Consider the following 25,935-nt stretch of genomic DNA (forward strand, 5'->3'; position numbering starts at 1 on the left):
AAGTGTCTTCTTCACATAGTTACGTGCAATTATTTCCTGTTGTGGATTTCCTTTTACCTCCTTTGGCACTGCCAACTCTAGGCTGCATGCCCACATACCATGGCTGGGTATCACAGCTACTGAATGGGTTACTGAAGAAGCATGTCTGTGACAAGAAGACGTGCCAAAAGCAATGAGTAATATCTGCAAACCTCAGATATTTCCAGTGTCCCCGTCATATAGTGGCTCCCATTGCCATCTGTGCTTATGAACTGGTCTCCTCCCACCCCCAATACCATTTTTTTACAAGATGCCTCAGTTGAGGTGCTGTCTCAAAATGGCTGTGAATTTATTTGCACAGAGGTAAACTCATATGTTGAAGTATTTACAGCTCGTGTTTAAGGAGCTCTTTACTTGTGAGCCTAAAAATAAAACTTTCTCTTCCTAGATAACAGAGAATTAGAAGCACTTTGGTTGAGTCTACGTAGTCTTCATTCCTGGGTTCACCATGGAACCATGGATTTTTCATGAGAGCAAATGTCTGTTAAACAGCGATTTTGGAAAATTGACCTTTTGATCTTTTTTAGTACCTTTTATATGAAAACATTGCTGCCTTTCTCTATTCACATCCAAATGTTCATCTTTGTTAAGAAGAGAAATAGCCTCTTTTCTCCATACATAGAAAGTTATAGTTTGTTTCAGTCAAGAAAGCTGTTAGCACTACTGCTGCACTTAGCTGGCAACTGAGATTATTCCACATCTTCCAGATCTGCGTATTCACACACAGATACTGCCGAGGTTGGCTCTTCTACATACCGTATTCACCCATACAATTTGTTGCTCAGTAGATTTATTAAATCATATCCTAACTGGAATCTTCTGCACATGTTGCAAGTTCACAGTATATTAATTGTTTCAAAATATAAATTCCCACTGCTTGAACAACATTAATGTAACAGAGGCAGTGTGTGATTAACCTGTGGGAAAGTACAAATAGCCCTTTAACTACAACTTCAAACGGATTTCTTAGAAAGCTCTTCTGAAAGTCGTTTCTGTAAAACTGTCAGTGGCTCCCTATTTTTTGTCTTGATTACTCTGTATCAACACCAGTTGATACACCATCACTTAAGGTGAAATGATTTTACCTTTGAACCTCCAATCCTTTAAATGGACCAGGCAACAAAAAGCAAACAACATTCAGTCCTCGGTGTGTTTCACTACAATAAAGATTCTGCTTCATTGCTGGTGCTCTTCCTGGTATACACTTCATCTAGTTACCCTGTCCTCCTGGAATAAATAGGAGTTTCCTGTGAAGACAGTGGAGCTTCAAACATGAAGAGGTGAAAGTATCTGTAGGGATATTATTGGGGATGATGCTGATATGAGAAAGGAATCAACCTTATGTAGATTGCCAAGAGGTTTCAGGTAGAAAATGCAGCTTCTCACTTGTTAACAGACCACATTTGAGAGAGAGACAATGAATTGTGAAACAATAGAAATGTAAGTTTCTTCATTGATTTGCTTTTCAGGGTAGATACACGCTTTGAAGTGGCACTATTAGGATTGGCAGTGCCAGTACTGGAGTCTCTTCTTTCCTTTCTTCCTTTCCACTTCTATGCCTGAGCATCCATCTGTAGTTCAATTTACATTCACAACATTTGCTTCATTGTGTTGTTTCCTGGCTCAAATTGTCAGCCATTTTGTCTTTTAGTCTTTAAAGACAACAAACAGCAGTAACAACCTTTGAATTGCAAGCAGCGTATGCTTGCAAGGTCCAGAAGAATATAAAGGTAGAACTGAACTGTGGTCTCCAACTTGTTTGAAGATTTAGGAATAAGTCTTGGTAGTTTTAGTAAATCATATGAAACATTATAAAAACTCCTTGAAAAGATGCTCTTCATATGCCTCTGCTCTGCATCACATAGTAACAGTTTATCAGCTGATAGCCTGTGTCTCCCATGATGTTCTAGAAGGGTTTAAATAGTCTTCCTAAATACTCCTTTAGAAACAATGAAAAGTTAGCGGGAGCAGAAATGACATAAGTATGGCAAACCTTTTGTTAAACCAGATGATAATATAAAAGTATATCGTCTTAAAGCAAAGCTGAATATCACGCAGAATGCTACAGCTTCTCTGGACGTCCAGTTTTTGAGGTGGGAAAGATAAGAACCTGTACTTTTCTGGACAGATGCACAGCAATCACAGACAGTAACAGAGCACCAACTCAGATACAGGCTAATAGAGCTATATTTAATAAAGAAAGCACAGCGGTGACTCCCACAGAGTGAAACCTGCAGGAGCTGTGAGCACTGAAAGCCTTGGCAATTTTTAAGCAAGTCAGTAGCAAACAGCAACGTGCAGCAATAAAGGCTGAAGGGGAGTTAGCAGGACCCCTACAGCTTGTTACTGCTAACATTGCTTAGGAGAGGTTTCTGGATTATCCCCTTTTTGCTAGTAGTGTCAAGTCTTTTGCTTTCCTGGGAAACTGCTTTTAGAGCAGTTGAGAAGAGGCATATGCTAACTGTTTGCTTCCTTTGCTTATGACAGTGTCTGGAGGTCGCAGCCGCTTGCACCTGATTGACCTGGGGAGCTGTGTGAAAGTGCTCAGCAAAAACCGGGAGGGGAGCTCGGGCCTGTGCCTCTCCTTGTCAGCACTGGGCAACGTCATCCTCGCCCTCGTCAATGGCAGCAAGCACATCCCGTACAAGTAAGTGAGATTCTGTATTACACCTAATGAGAGGATGCATGCAAGCTGTTTGCTTGTTTGGGCCTGAGGCAGTTTTGTGGTAATCAAGGCAGATGAAAGACAGTCTTTAAATACTAGGGTCAGTGTAGTCCTCTTGAGGTAAATAGCAAAACTTGTCTAAGGCTCGTTGCCACGTGATCTAACCTTGTATTTGCTAGCTACGCTGTGTTTGACATTCAGCTTTCAAAGAAGGAAGCCTGCTGGAATAGAACCCCGTTGTCTTACAGACCTTAAGGATTGAAATTAAGCATGTTGGGATTTTGCTTTCTAAGGATGTACAAAGATTTTTTAATATCTCAGGGCATCTGAGATCCAGTTTCATAGTTATTACACTGCGACAAAAGTTGCTGCTGTAATGAAACACTATAGAGAAAATTATTTTACTGTTTATTATGTTTCTTGAAAATATCTATCAAAATCAATATACATCTTTGTTACGAGATTACTTCTGTGATCCAAGGTTACCGTACATTTTTTTTCTGTTTTGAATCCAAGTATCAACCTTTCACTTGCAAAAAGAAGTAGGCCTCATTTGTCACACCAGACAAGTGGCCTTTGCTCCTGCAGGTAGTTTCTGTGAAATTAGAGGAAATGTTCAGATAGCGGGTGCATTTTGTCCACATTTCTCTTCATTGTTGCCTCAGCCAATTTGTCATGTGTGCAGGTCTGAAAGCAAGTGTGAATTCATTACCCAACCCAGACAGTTATGCAGCCTTCCTTTTCAAAAAGATTCTGATTCTGTGAACAGTATTGCTTTTCTCTAGGCTAAAGTCTGGGGAGGAGCAGCTAGCATCACAGGCAGTGGCTTTCAGTAGCATCTTGTAATCAAAGTCCTAATGAATGTCACCATTTGTGAAGGAGATGTTTATGAAATCTGGCAGTGGAACAATAGGACGACATGAAAAATGAATCAAGAAAGTCATTCACAGCACATATTTTATTCCATAAATTTCACCTTTTTTGCTATTTTAAAGGATGCAAACGGGTCATTATTTTCTCATGTTCATTCTAGATTGTAAGGTATTGATAAGTTTTACTTACTTGGTTTTATCCTAGTTTTGGAAATTAAAAATGGATTGAGTTTGGCTATAATTTTACTTTTTTTTCAGTCATTGAATATATTCAGTTCTTAGTGGAAGATTGATTTGGAAAGCTGATCTACCATTTATTTTCCAAAGTGTTTGGCAGTCCGGGCTTAAAATCTGCTCTTCAAAAATATTCCCTTTTCTGGAATTCAGTCAGATTCTAAAGGGCCACACAAAAGCACATAGAAACATGCATGAACTACTTTGTGGATCATTTGCCTGGTTGTAGTGCGAAGGTAGCTTGAGCTCTACATTTGACAAAATGTAGCTTAAACTATGCTTATCAAAAATCTGTCTTTCTTCTTATCAGTTTTTAAGGATTAAAGGGAAGGCAGACTGAAGGAATAAAGAAAAGATGTTAGCGATGCTCTCTAGGCTAGAACTAAGCATACAAAGAATAGTTACCAAATGCCACAGCTGCCTTTCCTGGCAGTGCCTGACTGGGAGAAAAGCGTTACCAAAAAATGTCTGCCACTTGCTGCACCAGCAATCTCTTTCTGCGGGGATTCGCAGCTGTTGCACTTCTGAGCATACACAGGCAGAGCTGCCAGCTCACTTGCTCATCACTGTGTCTGTCTTGCAGAAAGAAGATAAAAGCTCTCTTTAGGTCAACGTCTCCTCTTGAATCTGCTCCTGTAAGACAAGCGTAGTATATAGACGTGGTTTGTCATCTGTAGAGTGGACACAATGTCTCTCTTTCTAAGGAGGACTTTTAAAATGTAATTTGAAAAACATGCTGACAAATTTTGGAGCAGATTGTCTCCGCTTCTAGCTGGGAAGAGTGCAGAAAGCATTTTTTCCCCTATGTGATCTGTTCACGAGCAGTGGCAATTTGGGTGCTTAGGTGGGCGTGGGCATGGTTTGCTCAGTGAGGTGACTGTACAGTTGTGCGCTGCTCCTCAGTGGCAGAGGAGAGAGGAAGGAGGCACGCGCGTGTGCTGTGTGCCGGAGGAGGCTGCGCATCCTGTAGCCTGACATGATCTCTGCTCTCATGCCTCAGAAGCTGCCAGGTGATGAATTTCAATAGCGCCTCTTATTTAGAGCAACTGCTAGCCTGGGTAGCTGAGATCATTTCCCTTTCTTTAAGGGACGTTCTCTTTCATTGGGAAGAGTAAAATAAAAACTTTGTTAACTACTATCTTTGAGGGGCACTGAAGAATAACACCGTGAGTGTTTTCTCATGCGACAGTGCTGTGCTGTGTGTTTGGGGTCTCGGGAAATTTCCATAGAGCAGCAGACAAAATGGAGCATTTTTCTCTATCTGTGCTGTTAAACAGCCATTAAGTATTTTATGGCAGTCTGTCAGTAGGCACTGTATGGCTTCCTGGGAACCTGTAACTCACAGTATCATAGAACAATGTAGACATCAAATTTTTCTCTTACTGCAAAAATTTAATTCTCCAAACTCTGAGATGCTCTAAGCTGTCAAATTCCATTTGGTGCTGCATCCTGCCTCCTATCTGCCAGTAGTAGGTGTAGAGAAAGCTGGTTCAGATTCATAGCTGGTATAAGCAGATGCTACTGCATTGCCTTCAGTGGGCTGTGTGTTTATGCCAGGGGTGAATTCACCTCTCTGTCTGCAGTCTCTATGAAAAACACATGCTGGCGTCCAGGAATTTTGCATTTGTTTTCTATTGTTATCCATAGGGCTATGGAGCACTGGAAGCCAATAAGCTGGAATCTTTTTCTCCTGGGGAAGAGGGGAAGTTTGAGAGCAGTAACACAGACTTATATTAGCTTTAGCATGAACTTGTCTATTGGAGATGTAAGAAAGTAATGTAGAAATTCTCACATTAAACAAAATAGGTTGATTTGTTTGGAGATCTTGTCTTGCAGTCAAGCTAGGTTCTACATGTTTCTGAGGAACGGCCAAGAATCCCTGTAATGATCAACCACATGCAGCTAATGAATGACTATGCCTTGATGCAGGAGAGTTTCTCTTTCACTTATGTACTTATAATATCTCTCTAATATATCAATGGGTTATCTCTTTGTCACTATTGATGTCCAGACCTCTTCTGAACCTTACTAAGCACGTAATTCTGTCATGATATGACCCAGTGAGTTCTTCTAGCTCAGTATGGATCATCTGAAAATAGAATTTACTTTTTATCTGATTTAAATGCATTGCCATTTAATGTCACCAGTTTCCATTGCTCTTGAGTTAGGAGCAAATCCCTCAGAAGACTGGGCAAGAATGATTGCCTCCACAAGAAAGTAAAATATCTTCATAAAGACTAGAAAGGGGCACTTGCAACCCCAAAGAATAGCAAAGAACTCCACTCCAACCCTGGCCAATTTTGACAGGGCTCAGATCTGCTGTAGGAGGAAGGTTTTGCTAAGCTACAGTAATTGTTAGTGCTGTTTTATTTTTTTAAAGCATTTCAGCTATACATTAGTGCTGCATTATCTGCCTGTGATTTCCAAGATGAATGTGTTTTAAACCCTCAAATGAATACCCATTTGCACAAACTCCAGATACCAGTTTACATAGCTCACTATTCAAAAATTACTCCAGTTGCTAGGCAACAGGAGTGGTGATAATTCATGGTAATGCTGTTTTGGAAATAATCATTTTTATACATTTTAATGACTATGAAGATTTTAGAAAACTGTTTAGAAAAGTGCAAGGCTATATGAATTTCTTTTTCGGAAATTATTGCTCATTTTACCTGATAGGCTTGTTTCTTATTGTGCTATCCCCATGTGTTTGTGTTTCTGGAGGCATTCTATAGTTTGAACTAGATGCTTATGCGTAGCCAAGGAGGCAGTCTTGTCCAAAAGCTAGACAGGTGTTAGTCAAAAGCATGGATCTTACTCTCTGCACTCCTGCTTCTTTCTCATATGGCTGCAGTTCCTCCCAGATCTTACATTCTGGTATTGTTTTGTTTTGTTTTTTTCCAATTCTATCTGTGGAAAATAAAATGGTGCAGTGATTTACCAAAGGTTACACAGGAGGTTTAGTGGCAGAGCCACCATGTTTTAAGATCTAATCTAGTGCTTAAACAATGGGCTAATCTTTCCTTTTTTAATGCATGGAAAATCATAGAATTTATTTAGTCCCATTTATAAAACTGAACTAGAAAAAAATTCAAGCACAACTTTGTAAAAGTATGTTTAGACTGGGGAAAAAAGCACTACTTAAAGTTTAAGTGTCGCTAGGACTCTGTTACCTTGTTTTCTCACTTTTTTATATTTAAGGACTCAAAACAAATGGTCCCAGTGTCATGCACAATCTGGCCTTTTTTGCTCAAGGGTAGACTATCATTGCTTTTAAGTGAAGAGGAGAAAATGGGAAAGCTTTGTATTATCATACCGTAGTATAAAAGATTAGCCTCAAGCATCTGCTGTATGTCAGATTTTTCATTTGTTAGTTGATTATTGCAGTAAAAAGCAAAAATGAGATTTGAATGAATCCAGTAATCCGTATTCTTTTCTTAGTTAAATGGATATATCAGTCAGCGGTTGTTTTTAATTCCACTCACTTCATCTGTGTAAAAAAAATATGTGTGTGAAGAGAACTGGGGGCCCAAATATCTTTCGCTTATATGCCTTGCCTTTGCATTTATAGCATGAGTTAGATTATTTTTCTCAGAAGAAACAAGTCAATGAAAACTTTTCAGGCAGAGATGAGGAAAGCTAAAAGCCAGTTCATAGTAAACTTGAACAAAACTGAAAACAGCACCTGTAATTAATTGATCAATGGCATAGATGCTACACTTTTCAAACCATACTTGTATCTCTTTGTTGCTTCACCTATTAGGCTGCAAAAGTGATGAATATGTATTGGGGATTCTTAGGCAGGTGTCAATCAGGAGAAAAGGAATGTGCAAGAATAAACCAAGAGTTAAACTGATATGAAAGCAATGTGATTGAAAGAGACAGCCCATTATAGCAAGTGTACTCATATAGCAGTGATAATTTTACTATACTCTCTTTTATCCCTGCATAAATCAGGAATAACTCCATAGTCATCAGTGGAATTGAAGCACTATAAAAATGGTCTTAGCACAGAATCAGACCGATTATGTTTTGTGCAGCAGTGAAAGACACTAGTAGGGCTTCCATTACACCTACTGCTAAACACACAGTGGCATCCTACATCTGTCCTTGGGATCATCCTCACTAATAGTTCCTCCTACTGACACTCAGAAGACAAAATATCATGGGGGATGGCTCCCCTAGTGCCATCCTAGAGGAATTTTTCTGCAGAGTATTTTGAGCAGCTGTCGATGGAGGAATTGGCAGTAGCAACTAATGCATGAAAAAATTTTCCATATAAGTGGGATGATACCTAATGGCCAACATTGCTACTTGATAGAACTTTATTGCCAGGAGTACCCTTGTACAATAAATAGTATTAGTACTGGAAAATTTATTCTTAGTTACAAGCTTGTACTAAATCTTAGTTTTGTAGGATTCACACAACCATGTCTGCTTACTAGGCCCAAGAAATTAATGCTAAGATTGAACTGTATGCTCACTGAAGAACAGTTTATTGGTTACTCCATCTGTGCCTAAACTTAAGACCACTTAAATTATTTTGTTCATTTGAGTGATTCCAGTGATTTTTGCTTTACACTGCTACACCTGTTACTGTCTTCTGTTGCTTGCTTTTGCTTCTCCTCAATGAGAACAGGACACAAAGACCACAGGAAGACTCAGAAAAAAAAATGATGCTGGCTTCAGAATCTGCAATCTTGCTGTGAAAATTTAAATAATTGTTAATATATTAGAAATGGCTGAAGAACTGTTTTGCTGGTTTACTAGTGGAAATGTGAGAGCAGATAAAGGGGGAAAAAAGTGAAAACCGGGAGGGCATATAGGAGTGAGAACTGAAACAGAACCACAGGACTAGGAAAGGCTTCAAGGTGAACGGGAGAGCTCTGGGAGACACTGGGAGATAAGGCGTAGAGGAGGCAACAATACACAGAGAAGAACTGGGAAGCAAAGGAGAAAAAGAGGTGAGCCCATTCAAAAAGGAGAATACAATTAAGAAATACCCCTGAGTGATGCAGCTGTAGGAGAGCTGTCAATAGAGGTTTTGTTGAATGTAAAATAGTTCCTAATTAGCTATCAAAAACAGGAGTTGCTCAAGAACAGAAGAATGTTTCCGTGATATTTATTGGCAGCCAGCTTGATGGGCCAGAAGCTTGGCTAGCAGACATTGAGGCCACTGGAGCAATGCCATTTTACACCAGCTGAGGACCTGGCCTTAGGTGCCTGATCAATGACGCTGGCTGGAGTGCTTTGGCAAAATGGAGGAAGAACAATGAAATTGTTAGAAGAGTTGACCACGGAAACACTGGCAGTGCAGATAAAATGAGGATTTGGAGCATCTGGCAATTACTTTCACCTTTGGGGTTTTTCTGTAGCTGACAGTTTTACTAGGTTGAATTTCTGACAGATTTCTTCTTTATTCCAGGGAACACCATAAAATAGATAGAGTCAGGGATGCACAGTCTGTGAATGTTGAAAAACTTCTTACATTTTATTCATGTAAAATTTAATTTGCAACTCAAGAGTGGGAGGATAACAACTGTTGCATGCTCCAGCAATAAATGTTGTAGGGTTCATCAACAATATGCTTTACTGTAGGACAGTTTGTAGAGCTGATGGTACAGGTTTGAGCTGTATCTGCACATCTCTTACCCCACTGTGTTTCATCCTCAAGTTAACAAGAGATAGTGGCCAAAATCCCCAAGAAAAACTTCAGTGGAGCTCAAAGTCACAGCATGCCATTCACTAGCATTGTGTTTTCAACTCGGTCCTGCCAGACATGAGAATGGCAACATGCTGGTTACTGGAACAGAGGTATGTGTGAGTGTGGAGGATGTAAGTGAATCTGTTGCATTCAGTGGACCTGATCCCCTGTTACACCAGTTCTACAACAGAGCTCAGTTGGCATGGCTCCTTTCTGCATAAGTGCATGGGATGGAAGGAACAGATTTCAAGAGCTAGCTCTTTTGATGCTTTCTGAACCACGCAGTAAAATTACTTCTGTACAGATACTGTAACAAGCAAATAATGATGGACTGCAAAATAAAATGAGAAGCAAAGTGCTTGTGGTTTATAGCCAGACTTAATGGCAATTATTAATTGCATTTAAATAGCCATTCCTGTCAGCAGTGTATAGCTGTATGAGGGCAGGACACTAGGTTGGTCCTGGGCCAGCACAAATGTAGCGGGTAATGAACAAGCAATCCAGTAGCGTGCAGTTATTGCTCAAATAAAACTTGACTGGGACCCAAATAGGCAGTTGTAGTGATTTCATATACAAATTAATCTGTACTTAATTCATTAAAATGCTATCTTGAACCTTAATAGTGCTTCAGTCAGACTATCCAGCAGTTTATTCTCACCTGTTCCACAACTGGTTCAGGCTCAATTGAACATTAATACATTTTCTCCCATGCAAATGTGGTGATAATTCATTTAATGTTTAATTGAACAATTTTTAAATAGTCGCATTCATGGAATGACTAGATCTTGTGCAGGCGGCAAATTATGAAAAAGCATGTTGAGATTTTTATTAGTTCGCATTTTATTACTTCACGTTTTTGGGTTTTGGTTATCTCCAGTTCATTGCATAGTTATGTACAGATATCATCTGTGAAATTAACTTTCATTTCCCTGCTGATGCTTCTATCCCTGCACAAAACCAGTGTGACTTAGGGCAGAAAGGCAGAGAAATCCCACAGCGGACAACCAAAGAAAATAGTTCTTCTTTGTATAAAGCCAGTGTGTAGCTCCTACAATACCTTGTTCAGATTTGCGCACCCCAACACTAAGAAAAGGTTACAAGCTGAAGGGAATTTAAAAGAGAAGTAAGAAGAATGATGAAAGGTTTGAGATGAGAGGGTGACTCACCTGGTAGAAGAGTGTAACAGAAGTAAAGCTTCATTACTTGCAGGGGAAAAGAGACCTCTGAGAGGGGAGATGACAACTGCTCTGTAGTATTTCAGAGATGTGAATACACATAGGAGGAGAGAATTGTTGCTAGTGAGGCAAAGTGGCAAAGTGATTTTTTATCCTTAATAATGAAACAGAGGGATATAAGCTTGAAAGTATGCTAACAGTGATTGCTGTTAGATAATGGAATAACTTCCCAAGAGTTGAAGTGAAGCCTTCATTGGTAGAACAGTTTAAAAGCAAAAGAAGCATGTAACTGCCAAATACACTGCCATTAGCAGTTTAACATTGGTTGGGGGCTAGGCTTAAAAATTCGGGTGCAGAGTTCTGGGCCAAATCGCTAAGAATTTTCAATAGCTAAATTTCCATTTTGAAAATATATCTTCATGCTTGTTAGGAAAGTGAAGGAAGAAGGAGCATTGCCTGCACCTGGCAGGCAGTAAACACATAATTAATAATAAAACATGTTCGTGTGTGTCTACTAGGATCTCCTCCTATTTTTAGAAGTCTGAAAATGAGCGATCTGCTGAATTTTTACACTTGCAAGAAGTCAAAGAAATCCAGAGAGTTTCACTGGTATCTTTCTCAGGACTCTGCCCTGGCAGTGGCGTGGGATGTCCAGTCCATTTCTGTGCCAAATGATTTAGCTCAGTTAACCACTTCTTCCTTCCTTCCTTCCCTCAGTTAGTTACACTTTTTAAGGTTTTTTTCCCTTTGAAATGCGTAATCAAGTTCTCACAGTTCTTGATCCAAAAATCAGTGAAGTCAATGGAAGTCTTTTTATTGGGCTTTGGCTTAAACCCACAGATTAGAAAACATGCTTATATCTAATTAGATGAGATAATCCTTAAATCCTTGCTAAGGGATATTGTATATAGTGGTTCATGTTCAGTACTTGACGATTTACAGCTTAATTTTTGAAAGAGGCAGTATGCGGTTAAGTGTTACCTAGTGATGGGATTGTTAGGGATTTCTAGGGATGTGACTGGTGGAATCAGTGAATGTGAAAACTGGAAATGTACAGTCATACAAGGAGCTGTTGCAGATGAGGCTGTGACTGAATTTGGAGCTCAAGAAGGTTATTCTAGAACTTGCCGCATAAATAGGGATTTGTGATTACTGAAGTGGCACAAGCAGGGCTATTTGATTTTTGTCTTCAGAGTCAGAGATGGATCTGAGTAGTATTTGTGACCTTAACTTAAAAACAAGTAAAAACTTTTTTTACACTTTCTGGAGAAATAGTTGAACAATTTTTCTTCAGACTGCTTCTCTTCTCAGACTGTTCCACCCGTGGGAAACTTAATGCAGCCCCTGAATGGAATGACATTATTCTGGATTTATGTGAATGTGACTGATTATAGAACATCTTCTTTTATTTTGGGGGTCAGCATTTTGCTCCAAGACAGGCTCTAGAAGCTTTGAAGAGAATTATGTGGTTGTAAATGCTAGGTATTTTGACTAGTTTATCTTACCTCTTCAGGAGTGTTTGAGTGACATTGCAACTGCAAGATGTTTTTCTCCATATAAAGTTTCATTGAAGTTCTTATTTTCATAGCGTGTTTGAGAGGAAAGAAATAAAGACAATCCTCTTGCTGCCCTTCAGATACTAACTGGCTGCTGCTGAATGATCAAAGTTTTCTGGCTGGTGGTTGCCTCCAGGCCTGTACACAATGAACAGATGTGAAGTGAATTTTTTAAAATATGCATTGACTTTTTAGAGGTAAGCAGGCTAGTTAGAACTAACTTCTGAAATATTAAAATTAGCTCCCTCTTCTGCTGCAGAAGATTAGATTGTTTAATTTTTATTAATTTTGTTTATAAATCCCATCAGTTGATATGTTTGCTAGCAAGTGTGACAAGACTCAGTAATATTAATTTCAGACAGCAGGTTTAACTTTGATAGATGCATTTTGTTTCATCTACCTCATCAGCAGAACTGTCCTACCTGCCATATTTAAACTTGTTTTTGAAATTATTTGCAAAGGGGGTTATTTTTGAAGGGGCTTGTGTTACTAAATTGTTTCTCTAATTCCCTGTTCCTTAGTTTGTGCTGTTAGGCAAAAGAAAAAAAGATTCATTTGGAAAATCAGTGACAAAACTGGTATTTGTCAATACTGTCAAATATCAGCCCTTCTGCCTCCCTTTGGTCTGGAGGGTTCCAGAGAGTGGTAAGCTGGGTCAACAGAATCAGTGTTGGCTATTTTGAGTGCCATTACACACCTGGGACCTAGGGAGCTATAGTCTTGTGTCTCTATAGATAGAACAAAAGGAGACCTTTTAGTTGGGAGATGTAACAGATACGAAGGGATTCAGGTACTCAGAAAAGGAAGCATAATACAACTACAGTCTTTGCAGTAGTGGATGCTCTCATTGATCAAAGTTTCTATCCCATTGCCTGCACCGTAGGCATCTTGTACTGCTTGAAACACTCCCAGGTATCCCACACGACCTCAGCAGTAGCTCCAGATGGGCAGGGGTCTCCTGTAGCTCCTGTGTGGGCTATGCCAGTCCTTCTGGGCAGCTCAGACAGCGCTAGGCGTCCGTGCAGCTAGGCTCAGAGACAGCTGGAAAACAAATGAGGGGGGCGGCTTTTGATGTGAACTGTTAAAAGCACCTTATCATCTCTGTGCAAGTGGAGCCTGAGTAACTTGAAGCAGTCTTTTAAGGACTGAATGCGATTTTCATGTCAGCCTCCAGCTATAAACAGAGTGGCAGAATCTTCTTTGCTCCTAGACTGTTACTCTTCTGTTGCAAGCAAGGGTGCTCACAGTCTCCAGGTGATGTGCTTTGAAGTTATGAGCCTATGCAAGAGGACAGGAATTAGATGCGGTATCCAGATCTGCTACCCAGCTGGCATATAGTGCATGGAAAAAAATGTTTCCAAAAGGTATCGTGTTAGAAAAATAACTGCACTTTTGCAGAAAGAGAGGGAGAGAGTATGCTAGGAGCTCTGTGCCCTCAGTCAAACTGTGCCTAAGGGGACCTACTGAATCCTGGTAATGTTTCTCATGTGCAGAGACTCGTGGTGCAATTGAGAGTGTTTGTTCTCACAACAAAGGGAACTGAGGGTAACTCTGCTGTAGTTGCAGTAGTTTATACTAGTGTGAAAGGGGCTGGTGGAGGACCAAAGGTGAGTAAGATTTGACTCTGAACATACATGTCTGTGAAGGAGAACCAATTGAAGGCTATCATATATTGCTCCAGTTGTAAAGCCCTCCTACGTGTATTTTCAGCTGAGAGTTAAGGCTGTTTACTGTAGAGTGTAGCTTACAGAAAAAGTCAGGATATACTTTTAAGATCTTTGCATCATAGAGAATGTAAAATAAGTATGTTAAACTCGCAACAGATTTTATTTTCTCTTCTTGTTGGTTGACTGCTACCATTTTGGATGGCTGTGTGTTGTGTAATGGTGTTATCAGTGACTTACACTGTTTTTGTGCTACACTTAATTGCAGTCCTCTGGATTCTTTTACCTGGAATCATCTGTCCATCAAACATAGAGTTCAGCTAGGTTACACAACTGGCAAAGTCATTTGTGTCCGTTCCTTGGGGGCGGGGGGGGGGGGGGGGGGGACGGGGACGTGAATTCCCCTGGGGCTCGTTTCAGTCCAGCAAGCACTGTTGCAATGAGGTGCTGCTTAGGGAACGCTCCAGCTACTGCGAATCTGAGTGCGATGCTTTCAACCTCTCTGCTGCACGCACTCTTGGGGCTGTCACTGGGGGCTGTCACTGGTGCTCCCAGCAGGGTCAATGCTTGTCCAGTCAGGACCACGGTGCTTCTGTGGCACCCCAGTGTCGCACAGGAGGCAGAACTCCCCTGGTCTCTGCTGGTATCATAGACACATGTCTGTTAGGCATACTCTGAAAATTGAAATGGATTTTTTCACCCTTCCAAGAAAGTTCATGGTTGAGCTTAATTTTTTGTACCAAAGAAATCTTTTGTCACAGAGAGATAGATAAGCCAGTGAAAGCAAAGAATTATAAGCAAGTTAGTATATAATTTCAGCAATAAGCTGGCAATTACACACAGATAGCAGTGAAGTTTCCTTTTCTTTGCAAGTTGGGTCATTCGATTAGAGAGGTATTTACGTTGTTTAATAAATATGATTTTGAATTTTCTCTGATAATGCTATTATATGACACACACACAAAAGATAGTGTAACTCTTGAAAATGCCTTGTTAAATGCATTGGCCAGGTTCCATCTACCAGTGGTGCTTCTCTGTAGAGCAATAACTGATTCTTTTAGGAAATCTTTGCTGTACATTAATACCTGTATAGATGCCTAATCAGAGAGCAAACTCTTCTGTTGCTAAAAGTGTCCCTCTTGTCAAAGACCATTACTTTGAAGAGAAGAACAAGTAACCCAGAGAGTAACAACAAAATGCCGCATCTTTTCAATAGGGAATGTTCAGTTGTGGGCTAAGAATAAAGAATATTGTAGGCTGTGTATGAAATCGCAGTAAGGTAATATTCAAATGCAACAGTAATAGTGTGGCTATGTGAGAACCATTTTGACTAGCAGTTACACATCTATTTTATACATTGCACATGTATTTCATTTTTCTATATTGAAACCAACTTTAAGTTCAGAACACAAGTAACTTTCATAGTAATTTTAAGTTACTAACTATATAGATCTAAAACTGATAACTGCATGCTTTGTGACAAGTATTGCCAGTGTGTATTACTTCATCTTAGTTCATCTCCCAGAAATATAAAAATCCATTTTTTCCTATTAATACCTAATTCTTTAATCCATTTTAAATCAAATGAGTGAATTCTGTACTCTTTTCTGTGTATTATCTTCTCATTATCCATTAATTGTGCCAATAACTGAAGCTATTCTTCATGTAAGTTCCCTTTCAAGGTTGCACAATTTGAAAGTGCAACTCTATTGTAACAGAAGCCAACTAATACCATTTACCAATGATTATTGTCTTAAATACAAAGGGACTGAGTTAACTATTCTCTGCTGACATTCCAAGTGATATGCTGCCTTTATCACCTTTCCCATCGTTTGCAGTACTAAATGCAAGAGTAAGTTCTCCTTGGGTAATTTCATAACATGCAGTAGGAATATGTATGGTGCTTTTTCTTTCCAGCTCCTTTTTCATAGTAAATGAACATCTCAGCACTGTGGTCTGATCATGTTCATATGACCTTTCTTGTAGTCAAATCTGCAGAGCTTAAGAGATTTAAGTACACAATGCTTTTCTGAGTTCTTTCAGGAGACCTAGAAAGATGGGAAGAGAACAGGAATTCTTTACTCTTCCTGCTGCGTAGATTCTAGGAAGGTGAGTCCTGAGCAGTGCCTGCTCCAGTTACCCCCTCGTATGAAGAGAAGAATTTTTCTACCACCACTGCTTTTGGGGGGAAAAAGTCCAGCTTCTTACAGATCAGAGGCCTTATCATATTAAGGGCAGGGCTAGATGACTGTTGAGAACTGGCTCAGTATACTGTTCTCTGCCATAACTCAAGTATTGAATTGCACAAATATTGACCACCAATGGATATGTTTTGAGTGGTTACATTAGAACTAGGCTGTGTTCTTCAAGACATTTTTGTACATTTTTTCCATCTCTATCTTTGACTGTTTCAGAGTAGGGTCCAATAAATACAGGGTGAAATGCCAGTATCATGTGTTGAATCTCATGGTCTTCAGAAGAGAAACTCCAGCACAGTTAGAGTACAGGAAATGGGATGGGTCCTAAATGTGATCGTATGCTGCTTCTCAAATACTCCTCTCATTCCTGTCTTTGTCGTACTGTTTTCAGACTAAGTTCTCTTCAGAATACCTTTCCCTTAAGCCTATCTTCTACTTACTATGTCATGTCTTTTTTTATACTGTTTATATTAGTTATTAACTATAGAACTTTTATATCCCATGATACTATTAATGTGGATCAGACACACTTTCCTACCCAGAACATGTTACCATCTTTAATGCTTTGCATTCATTGAGGAGTGATAACAGTATGAAAGTCCTGGCTTTTTTTCCTTCTCTATCTCCAATATATTTCAGAAGTAGTTTTTCTTTACCATATAATTCTACCAAATAACTATAACGCAATCAATGTCACTGCTACGGTATCTTCAGTGCATGGTTGTTGAGGATCTGAATTTTGGCTACAGTTCCCCTAACACTTTCATAATCTCAAATGGATGAGGGAGGTGGAGGCTAATGTCATTGGAGGCTGTGCTTCTGATTCTAGGCTATTCCAGGAGCCCAGCATCCTGGGCAATTTAAACCTCCTGGAGGCTTAACTCAGAGCAGGTACCCCAGGATATCTGTTGGGCCATCCTGCTGCGTGAGATCTCCACAGCACACAGTGCCATGACCTATCTCTGACATGTCCCTTCTATGATTTGCACGCACATCTTTGGTGATCCCCTATGCTAGACTTGTAGAAGACCCACAGGACAAAGTGTCCTGACTGTTGTCTCGGTGCCTCTGCTACTCAGTGTGCTCTGGTATCCTGTATGATGTTCTTTCATGTGGTGGAAAAGGCCTAGAGAGACTCTCACTCTTTGTTTTCTTTTATATATTTTCTTTTATATGTGCAGTGTCTGAAATGGAATTATATGTGCTGCTATGCTATGCTAATTTGTTAAATGACATCTATCATAACATAAAGAGATCAAACAGATTTTTTTTCTCCTCTATGTTACAGTTTAAAGCTCAGAATTCTGATCAAATCATTAGTGTCTAATTTTCAGATGAGCTAGCCAAAAGGTCCCCAAATAAAAATTAGTAGAAAAGATTACTTAGGAAAGCCAGACCGGTAATGAGCTGTTGCACTATAGTAATGTGCTAGGCTGATAGTTCATATCTAGCCCTAATCAGTGGTAAGTGCAAGTTGTGGGCATTTGATAGCTAATTGGTGTTTCTCGGAGTTACGTTGCAACAAAAACAAAAATTAAAATAAAGCTTTTCTTTATGTATGAAAAATTAAGAGTTAATTACAAATGCTTGGGTCAAATGTTCCTCTTAGCTACACTAAATGCAAATCTGTTGTCCTGAGGGAGAATGCATATGTTGTCAAAACTTGATCCCTTTTGTGTCATTTTTACTTTTTTGAAACTGATACAGTAGCAGCTTTGAAAGGAAAACAGGAACTTTAAACCATTTGCTATGTATTTAATAAAAGTCTTGCATCACATAAAGAAACAACTAAATCTGAACTATTGGAAAATATTAATAAAGGAATAATGACTTGAACTCCCATGACAGTCCATTTGTTATTGGGTTATCATGTTCATTTGAGAGCTGTTCTCCTCCCATGAAATCAATTGGACACAAAAGCAGAACATGGATCTGAAAAATTAGAAAGCCAGAATAATCTAAGCCATAGAATATGAAGGACTTAAAAGCCTGGCTAACCTGAAATGTGTGAGCTAAGATTTTTGTCATTGCACAGCTGTAATTAGTTGGCTCTAATCACTCTTTTAATACTAATATGGGACATGTCCTGCCTGTCCTCAGTAGCTGGTGGTGGGAATGACTGCTATGCACAATGCTGTGCTTCAAAACCGTGGAGTCTGAAAAGCTCAGACAGCGGGACTGGCTCTGAAATATATGCTTCAAGACGTTTTTACACACTTCCTAAGAGGCTGAAGCATACATGATCACACTATCTCTTTGTCAGGCATCCCAAAGCATTTTTAAATTGACCATTTAATTGACCATTTCCAATCAGATTTGACAGAGGGACAGGACTTCAGAAATTTGAAGTCTATGCGAGGTTCCTGAAAATGGTGGCTGGGAAAGGAAACAGACTGATGCTGGTGCCCTGCTTGAGCTGAGCCTAGCAATCCTCTGCTCCCTTGGTGCTGGCTAGCCAACCAGGAGGACCTAAGGCGAGCCAGCCAGCATGCACAAGCCAGCAGCTAGAGGAAGAAGCTGAAGTTTGAGGACATGAATTAGATGGGATATGGGGGCAGGACTTGGAAATACTGCCAGGATGGTGAGGTCATTGGAGCATGGAGAAGGGGGGGCAGCTGAAGTGTCAGAAATGGGAGAACATGGGACACAAACCCACTGGAAAACAGTCTTGATTAATTCCTCTATTCATAGAACAATTTGTTCATTTATTCTGATCCTCACCTTTTGAAATGCAATTAGATGAATGTATTTTCCTGCCGAGTAAAATTCATACAGTTAGCAGACAAACCCTCTCTAAATGATTTGCTCATCAATGTGTATGCAGGAGGAGGGACAGAGAGAAGAGAGGAGCTTAAATAAGTTCACTGCTAAATTGTCTGAATGAAGTGATCAGTTGTTGCTGTTTCACTAGCTGTAAAAGTTAACATCAAAGTGTTAATAAAGTTCTGCTGGCACAAAAATTCAGTATTAGCATTCAGATGTTCGAGGAACAAATCTTGAAGGCCTGAGTTAAAATGCGCTTGGAGTAAATCTAGTTATCAAGTATTGTCTTCATGGAGCGGGAGCCTTGAAATGTCTTGACTGTTCCCAAGATGGGGAAATCTGGCATATCTGTTTGTGCGTTTAAATTCAGCATGCGTCCATGACAGCTCTGGATACAACCCTCACTACCTCTTTTATGCAGACATGGTATCTATTGTCTGATTTTCTGGGTGAAACAACAGTGGTAAATGTCATCTGTCTAGACCTGAGTAAATAATTTAATTGGTGCCCCATGAGAAATTCTTAGTTACGCTGAAGAAGACAGGGAGTTGTAAGGTACGTCAGATAGTGAAGACTGATGAGACAGCAGTAGCTTGTATTGAAGTGATAGCTACCAGAGTGGAGGGGAGGCTGCCAGGGAAGTTCCTCAAGGATCGGTTTTGGGAGAGATTTTTTGTAGTTATTATGAGCAACCTTGGCACACGGAGCAGGAGTGCACTAATCACACTGGCTGTCACACAAAGCTGAGAGCCATCATCTGTGCAAAGGAAGATCAAAACATGAGACAGGAGCAGCTGTAGGATCCTGAGGACTAGAGTAATGAAAATGGCATTAATGGCATATCTAATAGTTCAGAGTGCAAGGGCTTGCCCTGATGGACTGCTAACAATTTCTGCTGAAATCTGGGAGCTCATCAGCTAAAAAAGGGGGGCCAGAGGGAGGGTGAGTGTCCACAGTTGATGTAACAGTGAAAAGGTAATGAAGTCTGAGGAGGCATTAGGAATGACAGCAGTAGGAAAATACCAATGCCATTGTGCAAGAGACTAGCAAGTCCTCTCCTGGATGCAGCTCTGGTCACCTATATAGATGAAGGCCCAATTCAGGCTGAAGCATACACAAGAAAGGCTGGTAGAGGAGCTGCGGAGCTCTTCTTGTGAGAGAAGATTAAATGATTTGACTTGCATAGCCAAATAGAGTTAAAAAACGGAGAGAACATGAGGAAGAATGTAAGCAGTGTCTGTAATACAACCGGAACATTCATGCCCCCAGAGAGTGAGAACAATTTAAACTGAAGGACAATGTTGGAACAAGGACAAACAGGGAGGGAGATGGCTGTTAACAGGGATTAGAGATATGCCACTCTGAACTAGAAGTGTGTTGGGATGGATGCTATGAAGCCCTGATTGTTTTCATGATACATCTTGATAAATACGTATGGGAGGAGAGGGGAGTTGTATGATTATCTGTACTTGGTAGGGGAAGGAATTAGTAATTCAGTTTCTTCTCACCCCAAGCATCACTACCCCTTTGATGACTTTCTCACAGGGATCAGGCTTACCAGAACAGACAGTGCTTTTCTCTTCTCTCCTCCTCCTCATATGATGGTTGTCCATGTGCTCTCCTCAACAGAAAGCCTGTCTTTCCCCTTGGCCTCTCTTGGGTCTCCAGACACACTAACTGGGTTGACTGGATCCTGAGCAACACCTTTCCCCATCTGCAGGAGAGTGCGGTAGGCATGCGGATGGAAATGTGGGAAGGAGGATGCAGAGTCCCCGCTGTAAACTGCAACAATAACATAGTAGTAGGACCATAAGAGTGGCCATACTGATTTCAGGCCAAATGTCCTTCTAGTATCCTCTGTCTGTAATCAACAGCAGATACTTAGGGGGCCGTGTAAGACAAGAACAAGTGTATTGCCAAAATATTCTTGCAGCCTCAACTATTTTCAACTGAAGGAATTCCTGAGCCTCAGTCAGCAGCAGCTTTGTAAGCAGAATGGGGACCTTCTAGGCGCATTGTGAATGAGTCCGGTTTGAGGCTTTTTGAAGACGGTTGGAGGTTGAAAGGAGCTTTTTGTGAGAGATTGGCTCAGCTTGTGTTTGAAATGTTATTTTAATGCTTCTGGGATTTCGGACAGATAAATCTTAAATAGGTGTCTTTTTATCATTTAAAGCTAAGTACATACAAACAGTAGTAGTTGTATATTGCTTTCTAGTGCTCACAAATCTGTTCTAATCACCAATTTTGTGGAGAGGCAGCTATTAACATGGAAATACTAGGATTTGAAGTTGATTTTTCTGTGCCTAATAGATGCCTGTTGAACTCTAAAATATGCTCTGGTTACATCAGGCAAGCTATGTGACAATTATTATATGGCAACTTTAAGAGAGTTTCTTTCCTTTACTTGTCACAGGCTGTTAAGAGATCTCTGAAGTGTCAGAGATAGAAGAGTCTATTGAGGAGCTTGTCTAATTGATGGTATTATAGTGGGCAAAGTAAGTACACAAATCCATTTAAAGGGGGAGTGAAACTTCAGATAACATGAAAAATGTATGTGCATCATTAATATTTTAGAATGCTGCATAGATGAAGATAAATATAATTAATACTGTCTATCTCAATGTGGTCTACATGGCAAATATATATACATTAAAAATCAGCATTATACATTGATTTGGCCACTTTTACTTACAATGAGTAGTGCTTGAATGGAGAGTGAGGTTCCTCAGGTTTTATTTGGAGTCCTCTGTGAATCAAGTATGATGAAGTGCATGGAGGGGTAAAGAACTAAACATTTAGGGTTTTTGTGCCTGTGTTTATAGATGACAAAAATTCCCACTGCCCTGCAGCAGCTGCTAGATTTGGCCCTACACTGCCAAAAACTGTTAAACACATCATAAAAGTGCCTGTGGTTCCATGGTTTAACTTCATGGCCATGTATTTCACTTCAGACAGGATTCTTCTATTCATCATCTCATGTATCCAGTCACTAAATCTGTAGAAGCCCAATACAAATCCTGTTGAAGCTTATGGGAGTCTTTGGGCTGATTTCAGTGGCATTTGGGCTTGGACCATAGTGCCATGGGTTTCAGTTCATAAAATCTCAATTTTCTGGCTTGTTTTTGGACATCACCAAAACCAGGCATTGGTAGAGATTTTTTCATCTACGAGCTTCAATTGCAATGCCAAGGTAACATCATTACTATTGTTGCTCGGTTTGTCTCATCACACCTCTAAATCAGCCTACTGTGAGAGCAGCTCAGCCCATCTGTGGATGAAAGTTCTTGCTATCTGATGGCCGCTCATTTTCATGTGAAATGAGTTTTTGGTCTCTCTCCAGTCCCTAGAGGAGTTTGTATTACAAGCACACCCCATCCCTATTGATTGCTGGCAGTACAAATATAGAGGCCAAGGACTTAAAGGCCAGAGAACACTGTTTATTTGATTCTACCAATGTCATTGCAAGTGTATAAGAAAGTTGTTTTGACCTTGAATCTATATATTGCATAAGAAAGCAAAATGAAATCTGTGAAGTGAAACCTGCTTTCTGGACCATTTCGCTCTTTGGAAGAATATAGATTTAAAGAAGCTCAGCTTTCTTGTTCTTCTCAAAAGAGAAAGAATGCCTGAAGTTAGACAACTAAGTCCATACTTAACCACCTTTTTACTTGCCCACATTTTTGGGCGGAGATATTGGCACTCATGGAACCTGCTGAGTTCAGTGAGAGTTTCCAAGTGTCTAAGAGCTGGATAAATTACCTGTAGATGCCATGATAGAGTTCCTAAATAACAATTTAGGAAGGGCTGAGCAATTCAGGCCAGTGTGCTTCTTGTAGCAGCTTTTAGCAGCTTTTAGCAGTTACATGCTTCTCTGTGAAGCAGGGTTTGAAGTTGTATGTGAAGAGGAACTTTAAAAAGATATTTAAATGATTACCAGGAATGATAGTAAGTCTCGAGGCCTGTGGCTGTTTATTTTGCTTTCATGTTGTTAGTTCAATATTTTCACTGCTTTACTTTGTGTTTTGACAGTTTATAGCCAGGACCCTCTTTCATATGAGTAAAAATTTTTTTAATCTGTTGATCTAAACAAATAGTTCTGGGAATATCAGCACCAAGAAAACCATGTTTCTAACAAATTTGTCTCTTAATTCTGGTGTCCAAAAAGACATAAATACTGGCTGAAAGTTTCCCTGTAGTTGGGCATTTTTCTCACCTGTGTGGTTTCTCTGGTGTATTCTGGAGTGGGGTTTAAAGAGTTTCAGTCTTGTTACGGTGGGAGCACAAATCAGACTTCTCTCCATCCACCCAGCCATCAATTTTCACTACACTTACAGAGATTTAGTATCTTTGAGGCTTTTATATTGTTTTCTCAAAGTTAGTTAAAATTGGCCAACAAGCTAAAAGGTTATTGTTGACGGTGAGGGAGGCTTGTGCACAGATATATAGGCAGCATGAATTCTTAAGCCTAACTTTATTCTACAATAGGTCTAGTGAGTGACATAGATAAATTGTGTAACTTTTGTAATATTTATGACAGCCAAAGTCTGCCCTTTTTTTTTTTTCTTCATCAGGAATGTGTGCACTTTTTCTGCCCTCTGCTATAATGCAGTCAGTTGAACACTCTGGGGGGCTGGTATATAAAATCTTCCTTATCAAAATGCCAAGTATTTTGCTGTGTGACCTTCCCAGTTTCCTGAAGATGTCATCTATTTACGCTAGTAGCAGTTCCAAGTGGAGTGGTTTCTAAAACTAAACAGCAGTCAATTTGTTTTCAGGTACCACTCCATTTGAAATTGCAATTAGGATAACTAGCGTTGCTCTCCAGCGCAGGAAACTGGGAAGGTCATGCTGCCAAATTGTTGGCATCTTGATGAAGGAGTGTAAACTACTGCTGTTGCTACTGTAGATCAAATGAGTCTAACCAGAATGAAGTAATTATGAAATCTTCCCAAAAGATCATGAATATTCATGGATCAATTACACACATTTGAAGTTAATTTTCATTTGAGGAAATAACCCTGGTATTCCCCTCTCAGTACACATGAATCACAACTCTCTGAAAGTAAAGGGCAAAGCACTGTTGCTTGCTATTTGAGCTAAATGATGCCCCGTGAGCAGCAGCAGGCTACACGCAGATGGGCAGTGCAGGAGTGCACAGGGCGGGAGCGAGCAGCTCTTCTGCCCTCCCCTCAAAACACCGCACTGTATTCTCAGGGGAGGCTGTGGGAAGGGTGGCCTAGCCGCCTGGGGCGTCATGCCAGTTAGGTCAGCAAGTGCTTGCTGCTTGCACTGCATGGGGAGTTGGGGCAGCCCTTGCACTGCCCTGCCCTCTCTGCAGGGCTGTCACCGATGGTGGCATGTGTGATCCAGGGGACAACACTGGCAGCAGTTGAGCTGCGGCTGCTGGGAGCTGAGGTGTTTAGACTTCTGAGGAAAAAGATCCCTGTTTAGCCGCTTGGGTGCAAACCTAGCTTTAATCAGCCATGCTCAAAAATTGCTCCTCCCTGCCTTTCCCGAGGGCCCAATCCTGCAAAATTCTGATTGACCCTGTGAAGGCAGGGGGAGGTGAGGGGAAGCAGCGCTGCAAGAAAAGATGCTGAGCAGTGGGGCCAAATCCCCTCTCAATGCTGACAGGAGTGTGTTGAAATGATGCCCTCAAAGGGTGTCTCTTTGCTGTGCTCAAGCTACCACCCAGTCAAATCAGCCTCCAGAAGGGCTAGCATGAAGGTGCGTTTTAATACATGTCCTCAGTGGGTTGTCAGAGGATCCTTCCTTATGTGTCGTTCTTGCTACATGTTTTCTCCTGTCATTGCAGTGTGGACATACATGCTGGCCAGCTGCTCTCCACCCGTTTTGTGGCCAGCACTACTGCTGTGCTGCCAGGACACAGGCAGCCCAGAGGAGAGGCAGGCAAGCTCTTAAGCTACTTCAGTTGCCATTCAGCAGCAGATACCACTGTTGCCTGCCCATATAAAGCAACCAAATGACTTCGTAGAGATAAGCCGTGCCAAACTTGCAGTTGCCATAATGCTTCCAAATAAGGGAAAAAAGCAAAAAAGGGTATACTGGGAGGGAAGATTGTTTTCCTCCCTTGGTGAAGGTTAGCACAGAGCCTGGCCACGTGCAAGGTCTTTAAATGTTTTAAAAACTGGATCATTATTGGTTTTAATTGTGGGGATGTTTTTCCCCTGTAAATCACAACCTACAGCACTATTTACTGCTCAGGTTTTCTTATCCAGTGGCATTGCTTGTCTAGCTGAAGCTGGCTTTAACTCCAACATATGGTTGTAGAATCTAATTAGCTCCCTGGATTAACCGAGCGTCTATTTTTCCAGTTGAGAATTTATTGGGTGCTGACACTGTAATGAGACAAAGCACTTGAATCTTGCTTCTTTGTCATTGTCTTTGTGCTTTGTGTGTGTGTTTTTAATGGTTGCTTGTGAATGATGTTTGGCTCTGTGCTAGGAGTTAGAGTACAGGGGAAAAGTGATCGTTTTGTCCATTTTCAGTGCAGTTCTCCCTTTGTAGCTGTGACCATCACTCTATTAGAGCTGCCTTCAGATCTCCTCCTCCTACCTTCTGTTACTTGCTCTTGCTGTGACTTTACATCTGAATCTATGAGCTCTCATTTGAGCACTCAGCTCTCTCCTCCTTCCCATCCCTTCCCTTTCTTCATTGATTTGGCTGTCTGATTCCTTCCTTTTCCCACTCTTGATTTTTTTGCTACTCTCCCTGCCCCCTACATGCCCCATACATTTCTACTTGGTTCTCCTGTTTTGGAGCATCTTTGATGGTAATCCCTGGTCCCATGGATTGTCTTGCTACAAATTTGTTCTTCCTTCCTTCACACACTCTTCTGTTTTTCTAGTTCATCTCTCACTAGTCTCTGGCCTTTCCTTTCTCATCTTCAAAAAATCCACCCACATCCTACTGCTCTGTTACCTTTTTCTGTCCAATGTGACCCTCTAGGGTTCCTTTGTGCCAGTTCAAAATGCATTCTTTCTTGGCTGCATTCTTCCCTTGAACTCCTGTGGAACAGCCCTCACCAAAATTTTTAATGAGTGC

The 25,935-nt window shown here is 40.5% G+C and overlaps 1 protein-coding gene across 1 annotated transcript in view; it reads left to right on the forward strand.

Annotated features, from left to right (window-relative positions):
* The window catches only part of KIF26B (kinesin family member 26B), a 311,723-nt gene that overhangs the window by 248,862 nt on the left and 36,926 nt on the right, over window positions 1–25,935 (forward strand). Inside the window, exon 10 of the mRNA XM_026102604.2 lies at window positions 2,527–2,686. Within this exon, the coding sequence (XP_025958389.2) occupies window positions 2,527–2,686 (160 nt within the window). The remainder of the gene's footprint in view (window positions 1–2,526; window positions 2,687–25,935) is intronic.

The sequence above is a fragment of the Dromaius novaehollandiae genome, chromosome 3 (assembly GCF_036370855.1).
Source record: "Dromaius novaehollandiae isolate bDroNov1 chromosome 3, bDroNov1.hap1, whole genome shotgun sequence".
NCBI lineage: Eukaryota > Metazoa > Chordata > Aves > Casuariiformes > Dromaiidae > Dromaius > Dromaius novaehollandiae.